General features: G+C 50.8%; 1 protein-coding gene across 5 annotated transcripts in view; it reads left to right on the top strand.

The window, feature by feature from the left end:
• Positions 1 to 22,674, top strand: part of Scube1 (signal peptide, CUB domain and EGF like domain containing 1) — a 121,960-nt gene that overhangs the window by 45,317 nt on the left and 53,969 nt on the right. For 4 of the 5 annotated variants that reach the window (XM_039079288.2, XM_006242092.5, NM_001134884.1 and 1 more), the window contains exons 4-5: positions 1,572 to 1,706; positions 20,172 to 20,297. In XM_039079288.2, coding sequence (XP_038935216.1) covers positions 1,572 to 1,706; positions 20,172 to 20,297 — 261 coding nt within the window. The remainder of the gene's footprint in view (positions 1 to 1,571; positions 1,707 to 20,171; positions 20,298 to 22,674) is intronic. The other variant, XM_039079290.2, reaches the window with a different exon arrangement.

Raw genomic sequence — 22,674 nt, 5'->3', positions numbered from 1 at the left:
CATGTGGGCTGGAAACTTTGGTGGCTTTTAGAGCTGAGAGCTCTGTCCCCCTCCTCTGACAGCCACACGGCTGACATTTGAGCTTGCCAGAGAGTAATGATGCTCCACGCTGTGGGCCTCAAAGGCAGCCGAGGTCTCCTGGGTGGTTAAGTGGTCTGCAGTCCTCCAGCCTAAATAGGACCCAGCTGACAGCACTGCAGAGCCAAGCTGTCCCCAGTTCAGCACAGGTCATCGCCTGCCTCTACCTTCCCACATCCTTTTGGTCTCAATGGCAAAAGATGTTTATGTTAAGAAGCGTAGGAAATTTTCAGCGCCAAAGTGTATGTGTACATGTGCATGAAAAGGAAGTGTGTGTGTGTGTGTGTGCATGTGTGTGTATGTGAATGTGTATGTGTGCATACGTGCATGTGTGCGTGCATATGTGCATGTGTGTATACATGTGTGCATGCATGCGTGTGCATGTGCATGTGCATGTGTTGGAGGCTGGAGATTAGCTGGACACAGCCAGTAGCTCCACATACGTATTGCTTTGTGGTTTTATGTATTTGTCTATTGGAATGACAATACAGCCATGGGACATTAAGGTTTAAGAAGCCCTTCTTTCATTAAACAAACCAACAGAGTAGGGGCTTATGACTCTGGTAATTGAAACATGCTGTTCTGCTCGGGACCAGAGCTCCATAAAGGCCCTTTCAGCCAGGCACACCCTTTGTGCCTGCAGCCTCTGGTCAGAAGTGAGTGTGGGCCCTGAGCCGGTGCCTCCCGCTGAGTGGGAAAGCCCTCTTGGCTGCCTTCCCCGGCAGGCCTGGCAGCCAGGGGTCAGGGGCTTTTCATATCTTCCCGCACCCTCCAAGCTTTTGAAATCAATCTGCCAAGCTGAGACCTTCAGGGTGGTGCAGGCTGCCCTGGCCTCCAGCCTCCCTCTCAGGGCTCCAGGGTCTTGTGCTGCCAGCTGTAAGTCTGAGGTGGGTTGAAAAAAACAAGGAACGGTAAGAGCTCTGGCTAGCCAAGTTTCGCATGGTGGGAAGACACTTCAGTCTGCACTGTCATCCTGAGGACAGGCGTCTACGCAGTAGTGTTAGAGGAAAGGCCAGGTTTGGGAGTCAATCCGAGGGGTCTAAAGTCAGTTCTTGCCACTTTCCATGTAGCCTTGGCCACAGGATTCAGATTCCTCGTCTGTAAAATAACTCATATCTGAGTCTGATAGTATTCTTTCCAGACAAGCGTTAACCTGGGAAAGATGCTTAGAACTACGTTAGGCACAGAGAGAGCAGCCACAGCCACCTAGCCCTTGTAACTGACTACTTCTGCGGTTTGATTGTGAGGGAATACCATGCCTATGGAGTACTATGAAATACCCCTGGTGTACTGCCATGCAGCATCTCCATAGCATGGTGCTATGGGATGCCCCTGTTCGGTGCCGTCAAAGCCTGGTGCCCCATGCAGTATCTCTATTGTATGGCACTACGGGGTGGAAACCCTTCATTAACTGATGGAGATAGTGGTTGTATCTGCGACCCACCAGCTCTAGATGTGACATCTCTTCTCCCCTTCTCTCCCTCTTCCTGAAGATGTAGATGAGTGCCAAGACAACAACGGTGGCTGCCAGCAGATCTGTGTCAATGCCATGGGCAGCTATGAGTGCCAGTGCCACAGCGGCTTTTTTCTCAGTGACAACCAACACACCTGCATACACCGCTCCAACGGTAAGTACAGCCTGTGTTGGCCAGGCGTGCCTTCCATCCCTGTGAAAGCACACAGCGCTCTACGTACGGATTCCAGGAACCTAAAGATAGGGTGGGGGTTTCGGTGGTGACCTCAGTGGCTATTTTCTGTTACCAATGTCAGTTCTTTGTAAAAAAAAAAAAAAAAAACAAAAAAAAAAAAAAAAACCTTTCTGGAGCCTTCCCTCTGCCAACTGTTGGAATTTCCCGTGTTTGTATGTGGTGGGTCCATACATGGTAGATATGACCAAAGATGGCTTCCTCTTTGTTGGAGATTGGCTATGGCCATTAAGGCGGGGACCCCATGTTCTCTAGAACTCTTCAAAAGAGGCTGGTGTTGCCTTAGGTCTCCATGAGTTTCTAGCAGCATGTTCCAAGGTCACCAGCCTGCTGAGGGACCTTGGCATTGAGAGGCTGCTGCCCACAGAGACCAGATGAGTTAGGGAGACTGAGCAGGCTGAAGCTGGCTGGGCTGGGGATGGAGATAGTTACAAGCCAAGCTTAGCAGGTGAAAGTTCTTGGTGCCGGGTCACTGATGGTCCGATGTTGAAGTTCGTCAAAGTTTGAGTCTATGACAGCAGGGCTACGAGGTGGGGCAGAAGTGGTCAGAAGGCAACATACATATGGAACCTGGGCCAAGTAAACAGCAAAAGGATCATCAGTTGCTAAGCAAGCTCCCGGTCCCAAGGCAGAACTGTGGACCACTGCAGAGAGGCCTGGTGGGATGGTACGGAGAACCGAGGCGTCTGGGGCCAGGCTGTCCTAAATAGTCAAGGCTGGAGCCGTGAGGAAGTTAGAAAGAACAGCCCACCATCCCTCCTCCAGGACAGAGCTTTGACAAGGAAGAGGGAAGCTGGAGGTTTGAGAGTGAAAGGCAGCAGATCCCAGGTGTGAACCCAGAGCCTCCATCCTTCTCTCAGGCTACTCTCCAGCAGGCCCCGAGCCTTCGCTTCCTCATTCACAGGACAGGGGACATGGATTCGGGTTAGCAGGGTGTCTGAAGCTAGAAGGAAAACCTGGTGTGACCTGTTGGCTACCAGAGGTTGAGAAGTGGAATTCTGGGACACTGTGTGTGGTTTCTGCTAGAAAATGTTTCCTGAGAAAATAAAAGGCCAAAAAAGATTTTTTTAAAATATGTTGGGGCAGAAAACCAGAAATATTCTAGTAGATTCTTAGATCTTCTGGGTTTGTTTTGGCATTTTCCTTGTAGACAAGTCTGGTGCCGTTAGAGTGTCCTCTGAAGGACATTAAAGCCAAACTTGCTATTTCTTGGATGTCTGCTCCAGACACCAGAGCCACCACACAGGTGGCCTCAGGCAGATACCTTGCTCCCGATAAGCTCCTAGCTGCAGTGACATGGGGCAGAACAGTCCAAGACGGGTGCAGGTAATGTAAACAAGGACCTGAGTCCACGAGGACCAGAAGAAGCAGGTTCGTGAGACAGAAAAGGAGATGCTTGTGATGAGCCCGGGGTCCTGCCTGTGATGAGGAATCTCTCAGAGCAGCTTTGGAGCTTCTCCTCTTCCAGCAAGTGCATGCATTCAGTTCCTAGCTTTGGAGACAGCCTCAGGTAGGCTGTGGCAAAGTTAAGCCTCTAATATGAGAGAGGACAGATGGCTGGGTTCAAGAGGGCCACTGCGTCTGGCCCTTCAGCTTCTCGGCATCTGCTGGGCTGAGACGTCACAGGTTTCTATCTCAGCTGCAGGAGATGGGCTGCGGGCTAGGGAGAGCAGAGAATTGCTGTCAGGGCACAGGCCTGGGAGGAGGCAAGGTCAGGGGAGCAGATGTGCTCTCTGTAACATTGCTCAGGGGACAAGACTCCTTGGAGAGGAAGCAGGTAGTGGGAGTGACCGGCACTGAAGGCCTCTGCTGAAGGCCTCTGTGTGGAAGCAAGGTTGTACTAAGGTCAGAGGTCAAAGCATGAGAACAAGCCCTGTGGACGTCTGAAGCAGTTCACCAGGCAGGGGGTGACTGTAGATGGTTTGTAAGAGAGCTTGGGGACTCTAGAGACTGAAGTGAAAGAATTGTGTACCTCCTGGTATTGGCTATAGCCTTGGACACATAGCCCTTCCCACCCCAAAGCTTCCTTGGATTTTTACAAAACTAGGAATGCGGATTTGGCCAAAATACAGAAGTAGCACTTCAACCTCCAGCTATGTTGACTAGCATGTGACCAAAAGAAGGTCCCTTTTCTTATTGGGAATTTTAAGTGGAATCTCTGGATTTTCTAAAATCTGGTCCGTGAAGCCATTCCAAAAGCTCATGGGGAGCTTTTTGAAGTCATCTTGCAGGGCAAACAGGGGCACCATCCAGGCTTCCAAGCCAGAGGGTTGCACAGAGGGGACAAGGTGAGCGAGGGACATGTGTTAACTGTGCACAATGCCTGGGAGAAGACAGGACACGGGGTGCTGGGCAGGCAGGTCATCTACCTCATAAGTAGGTACAGTCTGTGTTTGTAGTGAGTGCCGACTATGTCATCAGCCATGGCGGAGAGGCTCACAGCTCAAAATCAGAGCCTGCCTGAAGTGCTAAGTTGGAGCTTCTTGCCTCCCTGCATGACCTCTGATTCCTTGGCTCCTGGGAAGGCAGATGGATCCAGAGGAGTTGGCAAATTAGATTCCTCATGTTACCTGACTGGCTAATTTCCCTCCGGATCTCTGGACTCCCTCTACCCACCCACCCAAAGCACAGACTGGTTTTGATTAGATCTATGAGAGGGCCAAGGTCAGTCTGGGCTCCTGGCCCAGAAACAAGGCCACACAGCTCAGCCCTTCTGAGTAGCCTGGCTTCCCAGGCGCCAGCATAAACCCTAGCCTGAGGCTCATGGATCAGACCCAGGCTGGATTGGGAGTGTTAGGTTCTTGGCTTCAGATCCCCAGGGGCCTCTGCTGTCACTTCTGCCTCTTTAGGTCCTTTGGCTATTTAAAAGAAAAAGAAAAAGAAAAGTCTGTTAGCCCTCAGGGAAAGTACTTTAAAGCATCCAAGTGTAAAATCTGCCCAGGAGGGGATGGGAGGTGACATGTAGACAGTATGTAGACAGTTAATTCCTTCTGGTGGGGGGAACTCTGGCATGGCTTGACTTGACATGGGGCAACAGCTCAGGGACACTGGGACTTTTGGAATCTGGCTAGTCTTTCTGCTTAACACTTCCTGGTGCTGGCTTTGATTCCCTGACAGCCCACACACCCCTCTGCTCAGTTTCTGGTCCACGTGCCAACAATGCCTCCTCTGGCTCTAGCCCAAGGGCTACTCCAGACTCAGCCCAGCCTCTGCTGCTCTAGGCCAACTCTATACTTGGCCTACCACCTGGCCACACACCTGCCCTAACACCTGGCCACACACCTGCCCTAAGACCTTGGACTTTCTACCTCTCCTACCCCTGGTCTTCCTATCCTTAAAGTATGTCATGTTCATGCACCAAGAAGATATAGTCTCCTGGGTGACCTTCCCTTCTTCTCAGGGGAGAGGTTGTTCCTTCAGTCTAACCAATACTGGCTGGATCTGGAAGAGCCTCTGAAGGCCACAGACACAGCTGTGTGAAGAAAGGCTCTCATCTCCCCATTTACTGATTCAATTCCTTGTTCAAAAGCCTGGTGCCTTCAGATCTTAGGTTGGAGGCCTTGTGATTTTTTTCTTCAAGATTCACTGTGAATCCCTCTATGACTTTAAGCTAAGACAAACGCCTTGGAGAAGTTTTGCTTTTCTCAGGGGCGCCAATGGAGCCATTATAGCCACAATCATGTCATGGAGTACATTAGTGTAGTCATGAGCATCATCAGTCTGACCACCCCTAGTGGCCAATGGGCTATGTACCTCAAGGCTGTGCTTAGAGCCTCATTAGAGACCTGCCGTGGGCCAGCCTTGGCAGAGACCGGAGGCAACACAGTGTAAGGAAACATCACCTTGTTTCCATAAATATAGGAAGCAACACAGGCTCATGGGGGTGGGGGGGTGTCTCAGGAGCTGTGCGTAGCCAAGCCTAGCTCCAGGGCCACCCTTTTATTTGGTTTATGATGGCTCTCTGCTGTGTTCTCCAGATCTGCCTCAAACTCACAGACTCCAACGACAGGCTAGCCTCAGCCTCCAGATTAGCTGGCAACACAGTTGTGGCCCTAGGATACCTGGCTCCCAAGGACCTTTAGAGCTCTTAATCTCCATGCTTGTGACAGGGTGTGCAGTTATTAGGGACAGGGACACTATTCGCCACAACTCTCAGTTCCAGGGCAAACTCAAGCCTTTGGAAGGGACAGAGCAGGAGGAGAGGAAAGACAAGGAAAGCAGGTATGAACAGGGCTGGGTTGCCCTGGTAGTGGTGGGTGGGGTGGGCAGCCTTTGTTGGTGCATCCTCAGGTCATTGCTGTGAATATGGAGGCAGTGCAGTCTGTGCTGGGCATGGGTGGACAGGTAGATTCAGAGAGTTACACCTGCAGATCCTGTCTAGCCAGAGGGGACGGGGGGACGCAGGGGACCACACCACAGACCAGCCAGCTGTACCTTGCTCTCCCTGGGATCTACACCAGACTCAGTCACAGGTCAGACTATATTGTGGACCCATGACCATGGAGCTGACCTAAAAGCATTCTACATCTGGCTGAGGGCCTTCTGCACATGTGCAAGTGGATGCGGAGGAAGGACCCTAGTGTCCTCCCTCCATGGCACTCCCCTAGGACTCAGGGCCACATGTCCACAAGCTTCAAGACTTGTCATATTGGCACTTTAGAAGATCTTTCCATTTGATGAGTTCGTGGGGTTGGGCATATGACGCTGCACGTGTGACTTGCGTGCTCACTGCGTGCTGCTAAGCGCTTCCCTGTTTACATCTGCATCCTGGCATGGAACCATTTCCAGTTTGGACACTGGAGAGTCGAGAAACTTGCATGGGTTTGCCAGTGTCACTGAGAGAATTTGCCAGTCTGGTGCGGAGAGAGGGCAATGAGAAGCTTCCGGGAGTCCATTGCAATGGGGTCGATAGGACTCAGGAGTCCAGGATTAGCAGACACGCCTTGCCACCTGATACTACCCACAGATACAAGTGCCCACTGTGCCTCCCACAAACTATCTCAAAACCCTTCCCTCCCCCTTGGCCCAAGCTGACCTGCCTCGATTCCCATACCGTTGTTACCACGAACTCAGTTATACAGACAGCTGCCCCTACCAGAGACTGAGAATATGTGTTGCTGTTTGTCCCCAAGCTGAGTGTCTCCAGACCCCTGGGCATCAAGTGAACGTGTGTCTTTGGATGCTTCTACAGCTGGCTGTCACATGCCACTGATCTGTGGCAGGTCTGGCTCTAAGGGTCAGAAGCCACTTCGGTCACATAGGAGACCAGGTCAGAGGCTGAGTGGCTCTCAGATTGTTTAGAAGGTGCCATAGCTCCAGATTTGCCACTTACCATGCTCATGGTTTCTGGATATCGTTGTGTCTCAGAGGGTCCGGTTGTGTGAGAAATGACCTTGGGTTAAACTATACTTGGCTATTGTACTTATTAAACCACCCTGGAAGCATTTGGGGATTAGTTTATTTTATCTGGAACTTGGAAGAGTAAATGCCCACCGGTGTAACTGAGGACCAAATAATAGAAATATTAATGACTTTTTGTCTCGAAATAACTCCAGATTCACAAAAGCTAAAAACAACAAACAAGAAGAAAACAAAAGTCTTAAAGAGAGGCCTGAATGTGCCGTTCATCCAGTTTTCCCCAAAGGCAGCATCACAGGTCACTGGACAATAATCCCAAGCCAGAAAGTCAACAATGACACAGGGTGTATGTGTGGTTTTGTGCCTTTTGGTTGGGTGTAGATTCACATCAACACCATGGTCCAGGATTTGCATTTGGGGCCAGTGAGATAGCTCAGCAAGTAAAGGTTCCCACCACCACGTCTGGTGACCTGAGAGACTCCTGGGACAAACACGATGGATGGAGGAGATTCCCTGCAAGTTGGCCTTTGACCTCCACATATATGTTGTGGCACATGTATATATGCACCTGCATGCATGTAATAAAAGAATAATTTACATTTAAGAACAACTGTACTCTCTGCCTGGCACTGATGGGCCTGAAGGATGACTCAGAAGGACTCTCGCTTTAATATGCAAGTGCTTTCCTGAGAGTGAAAGGAATCACTCTTAGTAATTGTAGCAGGATAGTAGATATCCACTGTGTCATCCAGGGAACCTGAGACTTACGGTCTCCAGTGATGCGTCGCTGACCTTTAGCCTTGGGATGGTACTGCCAGTGTCGAGTCCTTGAGCCTTATGACATGGACACTAGCCACTACCATGGCACAGAGTCACGAAAATTCCAGGTCCAGGGTTCTTGCTCTTTGGAGTAGTAACAAGACTAGAACCCAGGGGATCTGAGTTCAAATCCTGACTACCTCCTAGACTTCCCCATCATGTTTAAAGGAACCATAGCCACCCCCACAGCTTCCTGCTCCTCTTTTGGGGAAGAAGCAATGGGGATCCAAAGAGAGGAATAACTTCTCTACTCAACATGTTAGCAGCTGACGTTGGGGTGGTACCCAGATGTGTGCAGGCCTGGGTGTGATATGCTGTGTGACTGGCACATGCCCAAGGGAATTGATCTGAGAGACTAGTAGGCCTGTCATACTGAGGGTACCAAAGTTAGGCTGGGGCTGGGAGCCTGTGGAGCAAGGGCTGGAGAAGCCGCTGAGAGCTGGCAGCTAACTAGGAAAAATATGCCGTCACGCATGGACTGAGGGCCAGCATGACATGGTAGGATTCTGCAGGGGTTAGGAAGAAGATGGGGGAGAACAGGAGTTTGTGATGGTAAAGAGATAACAGGGGTTAGCAGGGTCATCTGGCCATAGACCAACAGCCTGGAAAACAACTGGGGGTGAAGAAAACGCTTAGAACTCCTGACCAGCGTGTCACACAGGTTTTTGTCATTTTTCTGGAAGAGTGTCAAGAAGGGTCCTCAGATACCACCATCCTCCGGTGCCGTCTGATTGAAGGGGTCAGAGCCTGGCAAAGCGGGTACCGGTGTCTACCCTGCTGTGTGCACCATGCAGTCTCACTAGAGGGGCTCGCTCTCACCCCAGCCTAGGCCTTTGAGTTGCTCCAAGCCTCACCTCGGCCATGAGCCCATTGCCTCCCTTCCCCCAGAGCCGTTCACCCCCTTCCTCCCTGTTGGGTCCAGCAGCAGCAGTTCCATCGTCCAGCCTGTCCCCTCACCATTGCCATGTTCTTTAACGTCTAAGAGGTTAACATGTTCTTTAACATCCCTACTGAAGGTTTCACGGCCTATAGGAGAGGGTGACCCCAGGAGCCTAAAGCCACTCTCCAAACTGCCAGAAGCAAGAGAGACAAGAAATTGAGTTTGACAGGAGTTTGGATTTTTGCTCACTCGGTCTTGAGAAGTGGATGTAGGAACCGCATTTGATCACAAGGCTGTTAGCCATCTTGGGTAGGACATGGAGATGAGGCAAGTGGGGAGCTGGGCCACACTCCCAGCCACCCCATAGGTACATGAGTGTGGAAAAGGATGGCTTGGGGGAAAGTGACAGGCAGGTAGTTAAGAGGAAGTTGGTGGCCAAGGGGAAGGTGAAAGGGAAGTGACTGGGGAGGGGGTGTAACAGGGTGCCTGACAGGGAGGTGACAGGAAGATGGCTGAGGGGAAGGTGACAGGAAGATGGCTGAGGGGAAGGTGACAGGAAGATGGCTGAGGGGAAGGTGACAGGAAGATGGCTGAGGGGAAGGTGACAGGAAGATGGCTGAGGGGAAGGTGACAGGAAGATGGCTGAGGGGAAGGTGACAGGAAGATGGCTGAGGGGAAGGTGACAGGAAGATGGCTGAGGGGAAGGTGACAAGAAGATTACTGAGGGGAACATGACAGAAAGATGGCTGAGGGGAAGGTGACAAGAAGATTACTGAGGGGAACATGACAGAAAGATGGCTGAGGAAGTGACAGAAGGAGTCTGAGGAGGAGATGACAGAATGGCTGAGGAGAAAGTGACAAGGTGACTAATGGGGAAAATGACAAAAAAATGGCCAACAGGAGAGAAGACAAAAGAGACAAGACCATGGCTGACAGGAAAGTGACAGACATTGTGGAGACGTGGCAGGATAGCTGAGGAGAAAGTGACAGGAGACTAGTGAGAGGAGGTGACAATACAAGAGGAGAAAGTGACAAGATGATGTCTGAGGGAAATGTGACAATGTTTAAGAGGAAGATAACAGGTTAGTGGCTGAAGGGAAGTTGGAAAAGGAAAGGCTGAGGGAGAGTAACAGAAAGGTGGCTGAGGGAATGTGACAGAAAGGCTGAGGAAGAGGTGCCAGGTGGGTGACTGCCTGACTGGGAAGTGTCAGGATACTGACATGGAAGGTAAAGGGAGGGTAGCTGAAGACAGCGTGTGAGGATGTCTGAGGCAGGTGTGAGACAGTTCTCTGCAGAGAACCTGTCTACCTCAGGTTTACACTTCGGACTGCCCTGTTACTCAGTCACATAGGTGCTGAATATTTCAGTGGCGGGTGTCTCGGAACAAGGCAAAGCTTTGTTCTTGTGCAGCCTAGAAACTTGGGAGTCAGTGGGACTGAGAGAAAAGTCAGTCTAATTCTTTTTCCCAGATATGGTCCATCCTTATATGCGATGGCCAATTTCTACATTTTTAGAAGCTGAAAATGCCAAATCCTGCTCGGAATCTGACTTGGTGTGTGATTAATGTTCATCGAGAATGGCTCATACAGAGCCCCTCCCCTCCCTCTCCTGAGTGGCTGACACAACCCAGCCTCTGCTGGGGTCTGAAAGGATCTGAATAAAGGCAGGGGTGCGGGGGAAGATTACCCACTCATTTGCTCACTCAGTCTGTCATAGTAAAGAAGATCGTGTGTTGTTCTGATTCCTCTATGGTATAATCCCTCAAGAGTAGTTCTGTTCTGTTGTTCTAAAAGCTATGAAATTAAAGGACTAGGCTCCAGAACATTCCATATCCAGTGAGGACTTCTATACTACACAGATGGTGCCTCTTTCCATGTTCAAATGTAACAAAAGGCAGGGGTTAAAGGGTCTGTACCTGTTTTTAAGGTTATCTCACCCCTGAGATCCACCAGTCCGATCATTCATAAAAGCTCCACTTTTTATACCGTTGCACTAGGGGCTCTGTTCTAGCGTGAATTTGAAAGGGACTTACATGCTTCCTACATGCTGGGATTAGGAATGAAACATTTCCTTCCAACCAATAATCATTAGACTCCTGAAGCATGGAAGCAAGGCTGCCTGGCATACCTACCTGAGTTGGCCATGGTCAGGGCAGTGGGAAAAACCAAGCTCGCCTGCTTCCAGGAACTGAGCCCACTGCCCAAGCCCACAGTGGAGTCGGGCCTGGCCAGCGGCTGTTTAGCAGAGGCCACCTGAGGGGTTTGGAATATAGGAGTTTGGGTTAGGAATTGCCATGGGCAGCCTCTGAGCTAATATCCCAGCACTCCAGGATCCTCCTGCTGCCTTCCCCTAAGGCCGGCCCTTCCTTCTCTCTCTTTGTCCTTATCTCAGCCTCTCCGGCTTTCACTTGCCCTTGTCCTGAAGGCTGACTGGATACCGATCCTCTCCAACCCTGCAGCAGCTGTAGGAGCCCTTGCAAAACCCACCTCAGTCCCTTAACCTTTACAGTGGCTTTGCACTGGGGATTACCCTGGTGCTCACAGCCACCCTGTGAGGTGCCTCAGCTAAGCGTTGCCATGGCTCCTGAGGGAACATGGCTCCCCTTTCCATGCCATAATATGTGGGGGCACTTAGAGGTGGGAAAGGCTGGGTTTCTGGTACCGTAGCCAACTCTTCCTCACTTCCAGATTCTGATAAACAAGCCCACAGACAGAGCCGGTCTGTCCCACATGGGAGTTCCCAGCCAAGCCATGGCATAGCATCCTGTGAGTGTGCACAGCTAGCGGGCTCTCGTGGGTTTCCCAGATAGGGTGTTCACATCTCGGGAAGCAAGCCAGGCCTGCGTTCCAGGAGTCCCACTGTAGCTCCTGCAGGGCCAGGGTCATCCCTGCTCTGTTTTAAGGCCTTCTAACCCTGGCTACGGGAGCTGGGATGGGATACGTAGGGTTGCAGTCTCCTTGAACTTTCTCATCTGCTACAGACCAGGTGGGCGGAGGATGGACATCCCTGCCACTTAGCACGGAGATTTATGGCGCTACTGGAAGAGGCCTGGGCTGGTCCTGTGCGGTCTGGAATGGCCCTCAAGGCGGAGACAATAAATCCATCCCATTATTTTTTATGAGCCTCCCACCCCATAAACAACTCCTTTGGCTGGTAAGCCGGCTTCACGTACTTCTGGCCTGGCCTCAAGCTGGCGCCAAGGGCACCACGGGGCTGACTTCTCAACGCCGGCAGGGGATCTTTCCAAAAGGCCGTAGGCCTTTGGGGTCCTGAGGAACGGATGGTGAAGAGTGGAAGGTGAGCCAAAGTTCAGAGGGTTCCAAGACAGAGACAGGACACCTGGCCTCGGGTCCCTTCTCAGCAGGAAGCCCTCGAGCCTTGGTGTCTTGATGAGAAATTAAAGCACACGTCAGAGTTGTTCATGCAGAAGAGAGCGAGGTTGTGCACACAGGTTGCGACCCTCGGAAAGTGCCCATCTCTGGGCTCCACAGCACCATGTCACCAGCATTGCATACAGCCATGAGCATCACAGCTGAGCATGACTGGGTTTTAAGGGCTCCTGAGTATAACCTGAGTATTGGGTGTGTAGGTATGAGTATTAGGTACTAGCAGAGACTGGCTCTAAAACTCAAGTCTGACAGCTCAACCATATGCCTGAACAAACAGGTGGACCGAAGGGCATGCAGCCTAGGCCCCTGAGACACAGAGAACCCCCGTGTTGCCATGCGTGCTGCCCTCTACCTGGGCCAGGGCTGCCAGCTGCTGAGCTCTGGCAACTGCTGCCAGCTCTCCCTGAGCCTTCATGCACCCAATCTGCGACCTTGTCAGCCCTCACTTGACCTTCCCCCAGCTCCCCACAGGGTCCTAACTTGGATCTCCACAACCTGTCCTTGTCACAGAGCAGCCCCCGCACTGTCCTGCCACTCCATGTCCCTGTCTCCTCACACTGCTCCCTCTGTCTGGAGCTCCCTGTCTAGTCCGACCATTGCTCCCTTGAGAACCTTTTCAGATGTCTGGGCTGTGTGTGGCTTTGATTTATAAAGTGCTTTCCCATTCGTTGGGCTGAACAGAGCACAGCCTAGAGAGGCCACGCAGGGACACCCAACATACTTCCCATGGGTCTCTGGTTCAGTCAGGACTTATACCCGTGCCCTCGGCCATGAGGTCAGCTGAATTCCACCCCTCCCCCATCAGATCCCTCCAGCATGGTCTTCCCTGCTTCGTCTGTCAGGAGCACAACAGCCTTGTCTACCTTTCTCATGAAAGCTGGCTTCTTCAGGAGACACCACGGGGCTACAACTCAGACCCTGATTCTTATCACACCCATCAAACCTGCCCCATCCCATTCCACCCAGCCCAGCCCACCTCTGCATCTACACCCATATTCAGTAAGCAAAACCTTTAGATTAGACTAAATGGTAGGAGTGGCCTGTGGTTTGAACTGTGGGCTACAGAGAGGCTCTCCAAGTGGTTTGAGGCCTGCTGTCCTCTCAGGGGTTGTTAGATCACAGCTGCCCTGTAAAAAAGGAGGTCACAGACAGTGACCTGGGATCCTTCTGCATCAGGTCTGAGGCCAACTAAGGGGTGACATGGGACAACCTGTCCATGTGACTTCCTTCAGAGATTTGGTAGGAAGGGATAAGATCTAAGAGTTACCACAGGAGACTTACTATTTTACATGTAAGGATGATCCATACCACTTCTGTCTGAAATCCAGTCTAGCTAGGTGTGCCCTGGGACTGTTTGCTGGAGGGGGTGAGTGTGGCCCGCTAGACTGAAGGCCAGCTCACCTTAGTCCATCTCCCAGCCAGATCTCCAAAACTGCCTCCCGGTCCTTGGAGAGGCCTCAACTTGGTTGTGGTGACACCTAGTGACCAGCCTGAGAAACTTCAAGAGTTGAGGAGGAAGGAAGGTTAGGCCTGCATCTCACAGAGGGGCTGTCAGGGAGGCTGGCCCCCGCAAGCTCCAGTTTTCCCACCCTTTAGCACTCTTAAGAGAAAAGGGTTTCAAGGCTTCCCGGTTCACAGGTAGGAAGCTGAGCAGGTTGTAAGAACACACTGTGGGAGGCCACAGTGAGGAAGGGACTCACACCGCCCACCTCTGCCACAGATCCCCGTTGGTAACTGCACACATCTGCACACATGTGTCTGCAAACACCTGGGATCTGTCCTCCCTACAGTATGTGAAAAGTCCTGCTTCCTGGAAGCAGCTTTCTCGGGGTCCCCATGACCAGGCAAGCCAAGCCACAGCTGGGGTGCTGAGCTCCCTAGAAAGCAAGCCCTTCCCCCACCTCAACCAGCATGACAGGAGCCAACCATCCGTACTCAGCAGGCAGTGATCACTGAGGGGGCAGATCAACCCCCAAAGGACCCAGGGGCTGTCCTTTTGAGGCTCTGGTGGGGAGGCACTGAGTCCTTTAGAGAGAGCAGAGTGCTTCACAGGCACAAGGGATGAGCCAGCCTTCTCACCCAGTCGGGACCCAAGACCCTGAGAGGCCCAGAGGGAAAATCCCTCCTCCCTGTATGTTCCAGACGAAAGAGAGGCAAGGAGATGAGGGAGGTGAGTGTGGAGTGTCTCTGAAGGGACCATAGAAGCTGCCGAGTGGGGACCAGGAATGAGAAGTGAGTGAGCATTAGAGTGGCCCCTGGAGACCTGGGGCAAGTGGCCCTACCTCTCATGAGTGACAGCATCTGTCCTGCTGGAGCTGTGGTTTTCCAAGCACTCAGCCACCAAGAAGTTCCGTTAAGGAGGTCTGCAAGAGGAGGTCTGGGTGGGCGAAGTTACACAGTCACTGTTCTTCCCAACAGTGACTCATGGTCTCACGGGAATCTGGGAGTCTAGGCAGCAATTGCCAGGGCCCCTCTAAATCTAGATTTGTCTATAGTCTAAAGGGCTATAGGTGAGAACAACTTTCCCACACACACATCTTTTCTGTGACAGCTTGGGTCGTGGGACAGTAGATTTGACCCACACTCCATGGACAGATACTGTTATACTTGTTAGGGAATGCTTCTGCCTCAGGAGGGCATGTGGTACCCCAGCTTACATCCCTCTAAGGTTGCCCTGGGGAGTTGACAAGATGACATATCTGTAGGTTGACCCAAAATATGACTCCCCCAGGCAGGCACCCCATGGGTTCCATCACCCTCTCCCTTCCCCAGATCAGCCCTATACTCCCTTCACCTGGCCTCCCTGGGGCTTTTTCCAAGTCCACAAGCTACGCTTCCTTTTCCCTGAGAGGCTGGGGCAGTTCTGAGCTGTGGAAGCCCCCTAAGGTCCCAGCCTCTTTCTTGGCACTTTTACTTTCTGTTGAGGAAGCAAAGGGAGAGCAAATCCTTCCTTCCAGGTTGGAGGGGGTTGGGGGAGGGGGTGGAGCAAGGCCATTGTTCGCCTCTGTGTTTGAGGGACAAGAACTGAGAAAGTGATGTTATTGATGAAGTTGCTATAGCAATGACCCTTGGGAGGCACATATTCCAACTCTAACTGGGATAAAGGTGCCAGACCTGTGTGGAGGGAACGTTGACATGCACGCTGGTCTGGCAGGCAGGGCATCTCTACACATGGGACCATCTCCTAGCCTATGGGAAGAGTCCCTAGTGGGAAGGCACCATGGGGTCTCGCAAAGGATCCAGGGAAGGCAACGGAAAGAGGCACTGGGCCAGATGTGGCCAGACACATCTTCCACCACACTGACCCATTTCCATGGGTGGTTTGTAAAGCAGGTGTGCCCCCTTCTCAGACTTGAGCCAGTGCAGTATAGTGGGGGCTTCGGTCTATGCATCCTGTCTTCCAGAGAACTCTAGGACAGTGGTTCTCAAGCTTTCTGATACTGCAATCCTTTGACACATTTCCTCACGGTGTGGTGACCTCCGATTCTAAAATTGTTTTGTTGCTACTTTGTAACCGTAATTTTGCTACTGTTATAAATTGTAATGTAAATATCTGATAGGCAGGATATCTGATATACAGCCCCCAAAGGGGTCACAACCCACAGGTTGAGAGCCACTGCTCTAGGAAGAGGCTATAAAAGACGCCCCAAATAAGACTCCGCCCTCCCAACTGCTTCTTCATCCCTCTCAGGGTTCTGTTGACAGCTTTCACCTACTTCCTGGCTTGAAACCCTGTCTCTCTAAAGATTTTATTTTATATATATATATACACATACATATATATGTGTGTGTGTATGTATATGTGTATGTGTATATGTATATATATATGTATATGTGTATGTATATGTGTATATGTATATGTGTATATGTATATGTGTATGTATATATGTATATATATGTATATATGTATATGTGTGTATATGTATATGTGTATGTGTATATGTGTATATATGTATATGTGTATGTATATGTGTATATGTATATATATGTATATGTGTATGTATATGTGTATATGTATATGTGTATGTGTATGTATATATGTATATATATGTATATGTATGTATATATGTATGTGTGTATATGTATATGTGTATGTGTATATATGTATATGTGTATGTATATGTGTATGTGTATATATGTATATGTGTATGTGTATGTATATGTGTATATGTATATGTGTATATGTATATGTATATGTGTATGTGTATGTATATATGGTGAGTATACTGTAGCCGTCTTCAGACACACCAGAAGAGGGCACAGGATCCCATGTGAGCCACCATGTGGTTACTGGGAATTGAACTCAGGACCTCTGGAAGAGCAGTCAGCGCTCTAAACCACTGAGCCATCTCTCCAGCCCAACCCTGTCCCTCTAAAGCATGCAGAGGCCCCCCTGACACATGCACTTCACCCCTCTGGTCACAGCCTTCCATGGCTTCCTCTTGACCAGGTCCAGGTCCAAGGACAGCTTTGTAGTCACTTGTCCCGCCTTGGAAGCAAGACCCGCAGCCTTCTAATTCTGCCCAGCAGGTGAGGCTGAGGCTCAGACATGAGGTGAGTTGCCCATAGCATGTGCTCATTCCCTTTGGACTTGGCAATCGATGTGGCAGCTAAGGGCCTTGTCTCCCCATTGCACCCCACCCGGCCTAGCACTAAGGAGACACTCAGCCCACATTTGCAGAGCATAATTGGATTTGGATGGGTCAGATCAGATTAGCTTCGAGCTGGCAGGCAGCCTGGGCTGGCAGGCACCAGGCATGTGAAAACCAGGATTTCCAGGAAGGACTGAAATTCTTTCAACTCCCCTGTAGCGGGAAACAAGCAGGCTTTCTCTGAACTTGCCATATGTGGCTCCCATGCCTACACCTAGGAAGGTGTGTCGGGAAGCGTGTGTCCTCTCGGGAGCAGACATGGTCCGGGTATAGATCTGCAGGAGGACAGATAAGCAAGGCCTACAGTCCTGAGCCACAGAAGCTATGCTAGGCCACCCCAGCCGGGCCCTGGGCCTAGGGCTGAGTATGCATGGGCTCAGAATGAGTAGCTACAGCCTGTGCTTGAGAGGTACATAGGTTGGTGGGATAACCATCTACAGCCAACGTTGTCAGAGCAGCCAGACAGGGGTCACAGAGGCTGGGGAGCAGCTTCCAATCTGGAGTCCGAACCACATTCATGAGACAGGAGTGGCTGGTACCTAGTACATTGCGTGCCTGTTGCAAATTCATGCCTCTTGGGCCTGCATTCTCCTCGATTTAGAAAATATGGGTTTTTGGTGAAAATCATTATGTTTGCGGGCAGCAAGTTTTAAGTTGTAACTTTTAAATACAACCAAGATTATAACTGGCCGGTTTAGTACTGGAGCCTGAGATACGAGACCAAGCTCAGGAGCCTTGGCTCGGCCTCAAGGTGACAGTGGGGGACAGAGGCCTTCACACGTGTGTGCCAGCTCATGCATGTGCACACATACAGACACGCACACAAACACACATGCATGCATCATGCGCACACCAGTTTTGGGGCAGACTGAGAGGAAACTTCTGACTGCACCCTCAAGACCAGCTCTATGGCTCCCTGGTCCCTTCCTGAAACCACACTGCTGACCATCGGCTGTAGCCATCACAGTGGTTTTTAGACTGCTACCCCAGAGTCTCTCCAGGGTGTGACCCCTTGGCTCATGACTGGGCACTCGAAAGGAAAGATTTGATGATGACAGACCCTCAGAGGAAAAGGCATGGCAGTTTCTAAAGTGTGGCACTCTGTGCTCCAGGGCTCAGGGATACATCAGCTCCCTGGGGACAAATCCATGGCTGCCTGGTGACATGTGGGGCTTCTCAGAAGTTGCAATGCTTTGACTAGAAATGGAAATTCAATCTCCCTTTCTTCATCTCAGACAAACTGAGCTAAACAGAGCATTTGGGCTCTTCCCTACCTGGAAAGATAAACCAGGTATGTTGGGGCATTGATCGGGGCTAGCTCAGGGCAGCTCTGCAAAATCACTGTGACCTGGAACATAACCTGGGGGTCAAGGGGCTGTATGGAATTGATGTACTCAGGGGTAGCCTTAGGAAGTCATTTGTGGAAGACGGGAGGAAAGGAACCAGGAAAGAGAATCCAGGGGATTCCGAGCGCAGTATGGGATTGTGGACCTCGGAAAGATGTACATGGGGACAGGGGACCAATGGTCAAGTCACAGCTGAACCACTGGAGAGCTAAAGGAGCAGCCACATTAGAAAGGAGTAAGTGTGGCCTAGGCTGTGAGCTGCCGGTTGGCAGTTCCCATCATGAATCAAGGAGGCTGCTTGTCAGGGAGGGTATCCCAGGAAACCAAAAGTGTTTGGGTGGCCAAGGAAGTTCCTATCCTGAAGCCACCTCTGAATCTAGCTAGCACCGGTCAGGGAGTTCCCTCTCAGATGGGCAGAAGCAGGCCAGGGTCTGCACTGGGCATCTTCCCGGTTGTGGCTTTGGTAGGTGTTTATGCCTGATCCTTCAGGATGAGGGTATCGGTATCATGCGTGTTTACAGGTGAGGCTCGGAGACTAGAAGGCACACACACGGCTTATGGGGAAGCCAAACTAATGTCTACACCCGCTTTAGCCCACAGGGGCCTTCTAACAAAGCTGCAGCCAGGATTGGCTCATATTGGCTCAAGAGCAACCCTGGTTAGTGGTGACCAGCTGAGGTGTGTTTGCCCAGAAATGGGCGGTGGCCACAGGTCACCTCCCTCCCGGTGACTACTGAATAGGGGCCATTGCATCTCTGTCACTGTGTTCTGCTGTTGGGAATTGAAGAGAGGAAAAGGGCCAGTGTTGCTTCCGTGGGTACATTGGGTGCTTTGCCTGTCCGTTGTGGGTCAGTGGGCGATCCTTTCTCTGCACTGGTATAGCAGCTTGGCTTGAACCGATGAGCAAATCAGAGGGAGAGAGAAGAAAGAGTGTGATATAATCAGGCATTGAACAAAATGCAGCCGTAGTTCACTCCCATCTGTGAATTAACTTTAGACTGCCTTTTTTCCCCCTTACCTTTTTTCACGGCACTTGGAAAGAACCCATGGCAGTTGCCAGCATGCTAGTCAAAGCACTCTACTGCTGAGCCACACCTCCAGCCCAAGACGCTTTTGGTCTACAGTACAACTACCAGACACTTGTCCTTTGAAATATGTCTGAGTTCCTAATGGCCCATGTACAGTCCACAGGGTCACGATTACACTCTCTTCCCCTCGTACAAGGATCCAGTGTGGTCTCTGAGGAAGAGAGGTTACCACCTCACGGGTTTCCTCTCTCCCAGACAGCTTCACTCACCACGTTCTTTCAGCTGGAGGTGACATCAGGTTCCAGAGCCCATGTGTAGCACATAGTGGCTTTCTGCTCTTTGATCTCCCTGTGTCCTCTTGAAGGGCTTGTGACCTCTCACTTGACCCTTGACCTCATAAATTCTGGAAACTCCTCACAAATCACCAAGAAGATTAAACATCAACTGGGGTCATCGTAAGGAGATTCAAGCCACTCCAGGCAGACAGGGAGGAAATAGAGTGTACTTACTGGATACAGAGGTAGCATGGAGTCATTGGCATCTGAGGAGAGAGGCCAAATGGTCCCAACTGAATGTTACACACCTAACCCTACAATCTGATGTCAGGCGGGAGCTGTGCCTATGGGCTCAGAGAGGTCATTTAGCCTGTACCATATGGGACCTGGGCACTGTGGCAGAATGCACCTGTGGCTGAGTGATTGTGCACACACACTCGAGCGTGCACGCGTGCACACACACACACACACCACATGCACACACACACGCACATATATATTTGAGTGCTGCCTACAGTAGCTGACCCAACACACCCACCATTGCACTGGGGCACTACACGTCACGTCTCCACAGCCTGAGGCTTTCTCTCATCTGCTTTTGCTGGTCTCCAACCTCTGTCTTGTCTGTGTCTCTTCTCAGAGGGTATGAACTGCATGAACAAAGACCATGGCTGTGCCCACATCTGCCGGGAGACGCCCAAAGGTGGGGTAGCCTGTGACTGCAGGCCCGGCTTTGACCTTGCCCAAAACCAGAAGGACTGCACACGTAGGTAGATGGAGGCAAATGGGTCAGATACTCCCACTTGTCTCCTACCATTGCTCTGTAGTGGTGGGTGCTGGGCATTGGTCAGGGAGGGATCTCAGCACCCTGGGGTAGAGGTTGGGGTCAGCTGAGGGGCTTGGGGAAGCTGGAGGGATGGGTCATGACCTCCCAGTTTGGAGTTTTCTATTCTTGGTATGACACCATCAACACAGCCCTAGGCACTGGCTTGGACCATGTATAGAGCCCTGAGGTCAAACTCTCCTGTGGGGGAAGAGGGCCATGACTCAGAATCTTTAAAGCCCCACTTTGTCTATCAGCCTGAAAAGCCTTAGGTGACAGAAGAGTATAAAGAAGTATAAAGAGTATAAAGGAGAGTGGATGACAGGGGGTGGATGAGAGGAAGTGGACCCAGTGCTGACAGTTTTCCAGGTAAAAAGGTCAGAACCCAAGAAGTTCAAGAAGAACCCTTGCCTGGGTTCTTTCCATTCCCAGCACCGCATAAGCCAGGCATGGTAGTGCATACCTGTAACTCCAGCACTTGGAAGGTAGAGACAGGAAGGGAATCCAATGTCACCCTCAGCTATCTAAAGAGTTTGACACCAGCCTGTGCTATATGAGACCCTGTCTCAAACACAATACATACGTACATGCATGCATACATGCATGCATACATGCATGCACACATGCACACCTACATATACATACATACATACATATATATACACACATACACATACATACACACATACACATACACACATATACACACATACATACACACATACAAACATACATGTATGCATGCATGCATATATACACACATACACACATATACATACATACATATACACACATACACATACATACACACATACACATACACACATATACACACATATACATACATACACACATACAAACATACCTGTATGCATGAATACATACATACATACACACATACATATACACACATACATACATATATACACACATACATACATATATACACACATACATACATACATATACACACACATACACACACATACACATATACACACATACATAAACATAAATACATATACATACACATATACATACATGCATGCATGCATAAATACATACATACATATACACACATACATAGCAGAAATCAGGGACCTCCACAGGGCTGAGCACAACCATGAGCCCCATAGCTGAAGAAAGCAGCAGGCCAGAGGGACCTTTTCAAGGCCTGCTTGCCTGCCTGGAGGAGACCTGTCCTGGGACTCAACATAGTATGGCCTCTTTTTATTGGGGGTTTTATGGGATAGGGTTTCACTGTATCCCAGAATTTGCGACGTAGACCAGGCTGGTCAGGCAGAGATCCATCTGCTTCTGCCTCCAGAGTGCCAGGATTAAAGGCGTGCTCCACCACTCCCATCCCTATCCAACCTCTTACCATGGGCATCCAGCGCTTGAGTAGGAATGGAACTAGGAAAGGAAACAGGAGCTTAAGACCTCCAGAGGCTTCCAGAGCACCGGATGCAACGCACCCTGCCAACAGCTTAGTGGGAAGGCGTTGGGCTGCGGGCTCAGCTAACTGGCCATGGGGATACCTCAGCGGAACCAGGTTTCATCAGCCTCGTGCTTGGATACAGAAACAGGCCAGAGAAGGCTCTTCTGACTCTTGAGGATGTGCTCCCGGCCTCCTGGGCTTCAGCTTCTGAGCTGACTGACGCTGCCGCCATAAAGACCACGGCTTTCCCTTATTCCTCTAGTCTGGGTAGGAGACAGCTGGACCACCATCCCCAGCCACTGTGACTCTCCCAGCTCACCTTCCACAAACAGTTGCCAAGGCCCTGGGGACCCATGAGCGCCTGCTGTTCTCCCTGTCCCCTGGGGCTCATGCTCCATCCTCCCATGCTACCTATGCAGCTCCCAAAATGAAGTCACTTTCATCTCCAGCGTTTCGTGAACTTTTCCTTCAGAGATGTTAACGAGTGCCCGCTCGCCCTAGATACTGATAGACAGGAGTACGATTCCGCCCAAGTCCAGCTTGGGGAGCCAATGAGTTTAGTGGGCTTATTTACAAAGCATGGGTGACCTCAAAGCAGCCACACAGCCAGAAGGTCTCGTGTCAGCATGGATGATGGCTTCCCCAAAGCCACAGACAGGAGCCCCACCCCCAACCTCCACCCCTCAGCCCTGCACAATCTATGCACTCTATCACCACCTCAGACCGCATGCGGCTGGGGCAGAATCGCAAACATCTGTTCTGATGAAGAAGATAATTGCTCTGGTACTTCAAGGATAACATCTGCCTACGGTCAGGATATGGGCCAGCCTTTCTCATTACGCCCAGCTCTTTCCCAAGGAACAGCAGAGACATGCACGTTGG

This window comes from Rattus norvegicus, chromosome 7, assembly GCF_036323735.1.
Source record: "Rattus norvegicus strain BN/NHsdMcwi chromosome 7, GRCr8, whole genome shotgun sequence".
NCBI lineage: Eukaryota > Metazoa > Chordata > Mammalia > Rodentia > Muridae > Rattus > Rattus norvegicus.
This window is presented reverse-complemented; position numbering and strand designations above follow the sequence as displayed.